Source organism: Halyomorpha halys, unplaced genomic scaffold (genome assembly GCF_000696795.3).
Source record: "Halyomorpha halys isolate HHAL.00 unplaced genomic scaffold, Hhal_1.1 Scaffold213.1, whole genome shotgun sequence".
NCBI classification, from domain to species: Eukaryota; Metazoa; Arthropoda; class Insecta; order Hemiptera; family Pentatomidae; genus Halyomorpha; species Halyomorpha halys.
The window spans coordinates 1,101,808-1,111,131 of NW_027116617.1; the positions used below are offsets into that span (position 1 = coordinate 1,101,808).

General features: G+C 30.8%; 2 protein-coding genes across 2 annotated transcripts in view; both read left to right on the forward strand.

Moving 5' to 3' along the window:
• Nucleotides 1-1,044, forward strand: part of ERR (estrogen-related receptor) — a gene marked incomplete in the record, with an annotated part of 28,901 nt that extends 27,857 nt beyond the window's left edge. The window contains 1 exon segment of the mRNA XM_024361053.2: nt 1-1,044.
• Nucleotides 1,045-7,355: 6,311 nt separating this feature from the next.
• LOC106679636 (uncharacterized) overlaps nt 7,356-9,324 on the forward strand; it is a 13,589-nt gene continuing 11,620 nt past the window's right edge. Inside the window, exons 1-2 of the mRNA XM_014418898.2 lie at nt 7,356-7,448; nt 8,068-8,340. Coding sequence (XP_014274384.1) covers nt 7,370-7,448; nt 8,068-8,340 — 352 coding nt within the window. The 5' untranslated portion in view covers nt 7,356-7,369. The remainder of the gene's footprint in view (nt 7,449-8,067; nt 8,341-9,324) is intronic.

Sequence of the window (9,324 nt, forward strand, 5' to 3'; positions counted from 1 at the left end):
ATTTGTAATGCGAATCATATACATGTTACGTCCTTAATTAATTCTTTATGTAAGATATAAGAAAATAAAACGATTGTAATTATGATCTAAGGACGTAAATAATGTACGTAAAGGACGTAATAGTTGGAAAATTAATGTAATTTATAAAATTATTGGTTATTTAAATTTACATTAAATTAAATGAACTTTTGGTCCATAACTAAAATAATAAAGTTCATTTTTGTTTTATTAATAAAGCTAAAGATTCATTGTTTATTTATAAATATTTGATGAGGAATATTCTTTTGAATTAATGTGACATTTAAATTCAACCATTACCAGTAAACTAGTGTGTTACAATATTTTAAGAGGTATTACAGAAATATTGGTGATTTTTAAAAGGTTCTCTTAGAGCTCCTTGAATTATTTATTTTGGCGACTTGAAAAAACGTGTATTTTTTTACTTAGTTTTTTTTTTCTTTGGTATTATTAGGGAGTTTCAAAATGATGCTAAGACAATAGTTTGTCTACACTGTCTGTTTTGATTGTATGTTTGCATTTATGGTTCTTAATTCAGATATTCTAGTGTCCGTCTATTTAATTTAATTTAAATTATATTGATTAGAAGTTTTTGCATTTAAGAAGAGATGCGTAACTGTGCCAGATATTTTATACTTCTTTACAAACTATTTCCTGAAATTTCAACCATGTGGTCTTTGTATTATATTTTGAACATTAACTATATCCATTATCAATATTTATATTTGCTGAAATAGTGGTATTCATAATCTAAAATATAAACACTCATGTTTTAACAAACTTCTTAGCAATTCAAGTGCACTTTTGAACATTAATTAGATTTTCAGACTTACTATTTGTTTAATTAAATAAGACTATTAAATGTGAATAGATATATATTTTTGTACTCATATATATATTGCATATTGCATTATATATGAAATGAAAATATTTCTTATGTTCTAACTTGTTAGTAGTAGTTAAGAAAATAATTTGGGTTAACATGCTGTGATTTCAATTAAAAAATATTAAATGTCAAAAAACTTAATTTTAAGTTCCTTTTAAAAAAATAAAAACTTAGTTTTTTATATAATGATTATTTTTATAATGTAGATAGTTCAAATTGTGAATTAATTTTGTGATATGATTAAGCAATGTGTAATATACTTGACTATCTTTATTAGAAATTTCAATATTTGCATTATTAAATAAAATGTATTTATTCTAGTAATTTTGAAATGTTTATTTTTCTAGTCTTCTAAAGTTAAATACATGGATTTTAAGCTGTAAACTTAATAAATTTTTAATATAGAATTTTCTCTAGTAGTGTGATTAATGATAGAATTTGTTATGTCTCACTTATTTAAAACATTTTTCTAATTATTTATGTTTTAATATTAATTCAATCTTCTGTTCATTTCTTAAAGTATTAGGAATATTTCCAAAGTATTTTTGTTGAAAACAAATCTTTTTCAATTATGCATTAATGGATCACCTCTGAATTAAGATCCAGACGACATGGTCATGCTTAATGTATTCTTGAAGTTTTGAACATTTAGGATGGCATGCATTCAGTTTATTGTGGTTTTCTATAAATTTCTATTAAATAAACATGGACATAACACAATAATTTATTTATTTATTTTTTCCAAGACGATGTTACAACCTAGTTACAGGTATTGGCCTTTACCAATTATTTTCTCCAATGATTATGGTCTTATACTAATGTCATTCAGTTCCTAACTCCTAGGATATTGTTAGTATCTCTAGCCACACCATCTAAACCAACTCAGCTGGTCCATGAGTTGGCTGTGTTAATAGTGTTTTTGGTATTTCTCTGTTTACCATTCAGGTGATTTCCGGCATAACAAGCATCAACAATCACATCCTCATCAGATGGTTCAATCCTTAATTCTTGTTCTTACTTCTACACTCATGCCTTCCTTTCTACAGTTAAGGAGAGCATTGAAGTGACCTTCAGTGGTCTATCTGGCTTACCATTGACCAATCAGGTGTCTTCCAAGTCCTCTTGTGAATATTCTTTCAGGGATATTCGTATTTTCCAAACAACCAGATTTCTGGATGCTGATAGGTTAATTAGCTGTTGCCCATTGCCATTGGTTTCATCATAAGGCTTCTTGTTATCTGCTAGTCTATCCCTTAATTTCTCAACTTACAAGATGTGATTCACTAATCTAAAATATAATTGATCAAGTTTTAGTACAGCGTTGATGGTTACACATAAATGTAATAAAATTGTCGGTCAACTATCTACACCTCATCGTAATAAAATTATCTTGGAAAAGTTATCAGATCCCAAGCTAGAAAATTCATCTCTATGTACACTATTATCTGTATATAAAATAAAATTGTATATATATTTTTCAAAATGGTGATGGTAGTTCTATTTTGATTTGGCGAACTCTGTTAAATCAATCTCATTGAAAAAAAAATGTCGCATTGTCTCTTGGAACTTGTTTGATTACATTCTCCATCACCCACAACAATAAATCTTTTTACTTAAGGAATAGCATCTTAATAGAAACAAATAATATTTAACTTTATAAATACTCACTCTACAGGTAGGCACATACCCAACTAAAGCCCCGCTCCCTGCTCCCTCCCCGTAATGAATTTTTGTATATTATTTACTGAGGAAAATAATTATTCTAGTAGGTGTAGAGATAACTGAGGGGGAAATATTAGATTCAACAGTACAATTAATCTGAGTAGGGATCTTTAAACAAAACAAAAAATATTTATGAAATTCTAGCCCTGTCCTAAGTAAAATCCTGGCTGTGTCAGTCAATAGGTTTAGGGTACATTTAGGATCGTACAGAGGGAATAGTTAATTCTACAGTTGTCTTCATTGAATTATATACTTCATGTATTCATTTGAGTCGTTTCATTTTATTGGGTGAATTTATTTTTACAGGTGTTTATTTTGCACTGAAAGAAGCAGGGACTACAATAATTGGTTTGAAAGGAGTCTGGCAAAATCTACAATTTCCCAGAATTTTTGGCCAGATTTCCCAACTATATTAAAACTAAAAAAGTTTAATATTTAATATATTTTAATTTTTAAAACTGTGGTATATTATGAAATCATGTTGGATGATTATTTAGATCTAATTTATCTTTCAAAAATGATTGATTATCAGCTTGGGATTTTAATGGGGGGGGGGGGGGGCGTAAAATGTTGTAATTGTGCAATGAAATTGTGATTTAATCAATAAATGATTTTTGGAAGATATGCTTTCCGTAAATAATTATGAAATATTAAAATTTCTCCAACTCTTTTGAATTTGAACTTATAACATACCTGTTAAGAATTCTGTTAGTTATATCTGTAAAATAGCAATTTTTTAACTTCAAGGCTATTGATTTTAAATTTTAGTTACAAAAGTAAAATGTTTAATTAAAATTTCCAGAAGTTTAACATTTAATATATTGTAGTACTGGAAGATTATTGATTGACCGTTTGTATAGGTGAATGGAATATGGTCTAGCTGCAGTCAAAAAAACTCAAATAGTAAATGATTATACTATTTTTACTGAGCCAACGTTTCGCCCCACTTTGCAGGGCTTCTTCAGGGCTAATAAAGATACAAACACTTGACATAGTTACAAAAAAAAAGAAAAAACATAAGTGAAAAATAACAGGGGTATACAATGAAAAGTAAAATATAATAAAAAAAATTAAAGGTTGTAAACAGTTAATGAAAATGGGTAATAGTAGATAGTAGATAAGATAAGAAATATTAAAGAAAGTACAAATTAAGAGATGAAAAAAGAAAAGAATAAAATCAAATGAACGAAATATCAAACGAAAATAATTTTAAAGTAAACATTGTAAAAAAAAATTTAAATTAGGTAAACAATAAATGGTAATATACATGATAGAGGGGGAGAAGAGATATTTACAAAATTATAAAAAAAAACAAACTCATAGATAGAAAAACAAAGGAGAAATAAAGTATAAAATAATGGGATACAATATGTGTAACTGATTAAGAAAGACAATATACCGAATGAGTGGGGATACAGAAAAGTGTAAATTATAAAAGAAAATTAATAATAAAGTAATTAATATAAGTACACTTAAGTAGGTAACACATGAATATAAATTAAAAGATCAGATACATGAATATAAATGAAACAGGAAGGATAGTAAATATAAAAATAATTAAATAAGTGGTAAGAATTTAGAGAAACAAGAATAAAAGATATGACAAGAAAGTGGGCTTCTGAAATGCAGAACAAAGTGAAAAGAAGTATTATGAGGTTTTTATTATGTGCAATATGTATGGGAGATGCAGTCTTTATCAACTTTATGATTGACGGAATTCTCAGTTAAATTTATGTAAATGGACTCCGAGATGAGACATTTGGTGTGGTTGGGGACAGTGGCAAGAATGGAAGGATTGTCGAAATTAAAAGTATGATTCAGGTTTAATGTGTGTTCTGATAATTTAGATGCAAGTGGATTACAGGAGTTGATGGAAGTTTTGTGCTGGGAAATGCGGTTCTTAAGTTGGTTTTTAGTTTTGCCGATATAGAAGGAATTGCAACATGGGGTTGAACAGGGTATCCGGTAAACTATATTGGAATGGTGTAAGAAAGGAATAGGGTTTTTCAATTTGGAAAAAAGATAGGAAATTTTGTTGTGGGACTTCAAGCCAAGATGTAGGGTGGGAATAGTGGATCTTAAAGATTTTTGAATTTTATCAGAAAGAATGGGGATATACAGAAGGGACTTGTACTGAAAAAGTGGTGGAGTGGGTTGAGGACAGGAGGGATTGGAGTAACACGGTTAGTGTAATCGAATCTAGTAGTTTGTTAGTAATTTTCTGAGGGAAATTGTTGTTAAATAGGATCTGTTTAATATGTTGTATGTTGGTCTGGTGGTATTGAGGGTCAGAAAGAAAAAAGGATCGGTGGATAAGGTTTAATTAATAATTTGGTGACAAGGGTGTTGAGAGAAATAGTTGAGGAATATGCCAGAATAAGTGGATTTGGTATACCAATCAGAGGATTAGGAGCCATCGGAATTTCTGATAATAAGTAGGTCAAGAAAAGGGAGGGAATGGTCAATTTCACCTTCAACAGTAAACCGAAGACGAGGGTGGTAGGAGTTAAAGGGTGATAGGATCTCGGGGATTCTCTCAGGATTGAGGACAAGGAAGAGATCGTCCAGGTACTTTTTAATGTTGGTAAGTAGTTGTGTCAGACAGATGGATGTTAATTTTGTCAACATACTCAGATTTGTCCATAACCACAGTCGAGTTACCTTTGTCAGCTTTGGTGATTATAAGTTGGTCGTTAGATTTGATAAAGGAGTGGGTTAAAGAAAGGTCTTTGAAAAATAAGGGAGAAAGAATGGAAGAACGGAGTGGGGGGTGTTGAAGGTGATTGGAAATAATGTTACAAATGCGCATACGAGAAAGCTCCCTGTCTTCTTCAGAAATACTAAAAAGATCGTCTCGATAAATAAATTCTAAATCGGTAATTAGAAAATGTATAAGGTGAGAAACATTTGAAGGAGGTGTAGAGAAATTAGGGCCTAAACTTAAAATATTGACGACATTGGGGGGAATAGTGGTGGAAGATATATTATGGACCTATTCTTCACTACCTTCAGGGTAGACTTTATTATTTAAAGGCGATTGGTAAATATTATCAAATTTGGAAATTAGAGTATGTTTTTTATGTAATTTGATAGATAAACAGATTTTTGGAAACTTGTTGAGGAGGGATTTTTCGCTTAGGGTTATTTTCGCCAATAACGGAAGTAAGTGCTTGTGACAAATTAGAAATTTCATATTTTAGGAATTCAATTTGTTTATTGATTTCCCTGATTTTAAGATTTAAAAGAGACTTTTTTTTAAATTAATAAAGAATGACAATATTTGGAACGTAGGAAAGAGGGTATCGAAAACTGGTTAAACGAATTATCAATGGATTTTGGAAAAACTGAATAAGATCTGCATTTCAGAAGGAAAATACGTTGTTAGGTTTTATCTATGAGGCGCTTGTGTAGATTGCACAGGGTGTTAAAATTAGATTTATGAAGAGGGAATTTTAATTTAAATTGAGAAAAAACATTAATATCAGTAGGGCGATGTACAATAGTAGAGTTGGAGAGATGATGGCTGTGGGGATGAACAAGAAGATCAGAAGAAGAAGCAAAGGATGACGAAGTTTGAAGAGATGATGAAGTCTGAAGAGGTGTTGAAGTAAGATAAGATGAAGTAGGGGTTTTTATAATTTTGTTAATATCTCTTCCCCCCTCTATTATGTATATTACGATTTATTGTTCATCTAATTTAAAAATTTTTTTATAATGTTTACTTTAAAATTATTTTTGTTATTGTGGCGTGCTAAACTGCCATCCCCACTCCTCCCAATACAAACGGCTCACTCTGACTTTGACTTCCGTCAAAACAGGTATGAATTCTGTCTCATCATTTGATTTTTTTCTTTTCTTGTTTCATCTCTTAATTTGTACTTTCTTTAATATTTCTTCTCTCTTTTTATCTCTTATCTATCTGTTTCTATTACCCTTTTCATTTACTGTTTACAACCTTTAATTTTTTTTTATATTTTACTTTTCATTGTATACCCCTGTTATTTTTCACTTATGTTTTTTTTTTTTTTTTGTAACTATGTCAAGTATTTGTATCTTTTTTAGCCCTGACGAAGCCCTGCAACGTGGAGCGAAACGTTGGCTCAATAAAAATAGTATAATCATTTACTACTTGAGTTTTTTGACCGCACCCGGACCATATTCCATTCATTAATATATTGTAATATTTTAATTTTTCGAACTATATTTATGAAATTATTTTTCATGATCAGATGAAATTTATTTCATTTATTATTAGGTTGAGATTAATGGGGGGGAAACCCGGCGCATTGTAATTGTTACGGTGTAGTTGTTATCCCCCCTTAGTGACGTCACTGAAACAATGTGTAGATATAAAAACACGAGTCTATCTGATTTTATTTTTCAGAGCATATGCATTGCTGCATTGCACTAAACAGAGCATGCTATTACCTACAGTTAGTGCTTTCTTAAGTAAAAGTTTGATAAGAGTTATTTAGTTGATACTACTCAAAGAAGTTGACAGTTTATTATGGGTGCCAATTTTTGCTGATAAAATTTTATTCATTATAGCCATTTTTTAAAAATATTAATATTGTTACGTTGATTGAATGAATGAATTTCATTGAAAATGAATTAGTAATTATTCGTTCAGCTGATACATTTAGTATTTAGATCATTACCCTGCTTACGTTAGTTATTGAGTGAGGAATTTACATACAATGCTGTGGCGTACCAAACGAGTATCAGTATACCTATGTGTTCCTAATGTTACTCTTCGCCATCGCTGCTACGATCCTGGTTGGCGAAGTAGTGGGACATTATTGCGATTCTCGGGAATGTCCAGGTTAGTAATATTTTGGGAGTTTAGGGAAATGATTTATTTAAGCTGCCAGATTGATTTCAATGGTTGCATTTTTATTAGTTTAACTCACAAATAAAAAGATACATCGAGTTGATCGTTGATTAAATGTTGATCAAATGTATACACCAGTCATGCATTAGTTAATTCCTCTTGTTAGAAAAAGATCGGTCCAGAAAAATGTACTCATGGAGGATCTCATAAACCCAGACTTGATCAATAGCTACTCTAAACAAGAAAAAAGTTATAATCAATGTAATGTCCGGAATTTGAAAGTTAAGTGCCTTACTCACTCAAGAGTTCTCTAACCATTTAAAAATGATTACTAAGTATTTCCTTTCCTCCTTAAAGCAGTCGATTGGCTACTCAAAAGGTAGAGTAGATCCTACACCCTAATTGAGCTTCTGTGGTCTGACGGGACTCAAATACTTTCGGGAGGAGTGTCGCGTCACCGATGGGTTTGTGAAAAAAAATTAAATACTTAAATCTGTACTTTTTTTAAATACTTGAATCTTTCCCAAAACTAAAAGTACATTTTTTGTAATTTATTGTACGATATAAATGAATTTATTCATATTTGAATGCTCTGCCGCAAATTTTTCAGGATTTTCAGTAATTAAGACAGTAAATATCGAAAGAGTTTCCGCAGAATCTTTAGAGATTACTTGGCTACCTAAAGAAAACTATTCTATAGAGAAATATGAAGTTCATTGGTATTCTACATACAACTGTGATAAGTGCACTGGGCAGATATCCTTAGTAAATATTACTTCCTTCAAACTGAATGTGCAGGCTTGTAAAATGTACTTCTTTGAAGTTTATGCATTTGAGGAAAATTCGATCATTACTGCGCCAGGCTTAATTTCTCAGGTTACAGGTGAGTGTTATGTTTAATTAGAATAATTACTTAGCTTGTCTTCCTCTTTTACTACTATATTGAGGTCCTCTAGATATCTTTATATTTCTCTGGTCTATTATTAATTCATTTTTCCTTCTCCATGGAAAGATGGTCATCTTTCTTGAGACTTTATTTATTTAGCACCCTATTTTCTTCTGAATTTGATGAACATAGAAGTACTGTAAGAGCAGAATGATCATCCAGATAATCCCGAGGATAGTTCAGATCCTAATCTTTTCTCATGAACACCGTCCTCACGCTATCCTTTTTTGTTTACTCTTGGAATTTTCTTAGGTATTACATCTCGTTGTCTAGAGCTTGTTTCTATGCTATATACACGATCCGTTGAATGATTTAAGATAAGTAGGAACATACTTTTGTACACACCAATCTTCACGTTCCTGGTGACTTCGGGTCTAACTTCAACGATTCCTTAAAGTCTTTCCTGCTGTGTGAATCTTTTATTTTTTTCCCCCTCTACAAAACCATTACGGTCAATTATGACTTTCCAGATAATTAAATACTTGTAACTGAACAACAAGGTGAGCAATTGGGTCTATCGGTACTTATTGTTATAGAAATTTTCTAGCTCCTTTCTGGGTTTGGAAAGGCAATTTTTCATAATAGTGTTGAAGATTTTTTAATTTTCTATCAGTGAGGGTGGGCATACCGAAAGCCTGTCCTATCAATTACATTCACGTCTAATCCGTTTAGCTAGATATATAATTTGATATGGCTAAACGGATTAGACCTGACTGGAAACGCTGAAGTCCTTGGTGTGAGAGAACCCTAAGAAGACGTCTGTTGAACCGGTTATTCATGATCTGTAGCATCAAAATTTGGGTAGCACAGTGATATGAGATTCATTTTCTTCGTGCTTGCTCTTATCACCTCATTAAAACAAGATTAATATATATAGTCTTATGTTGCATTCCTATCTTACATCCATTAGGATCTTGAACT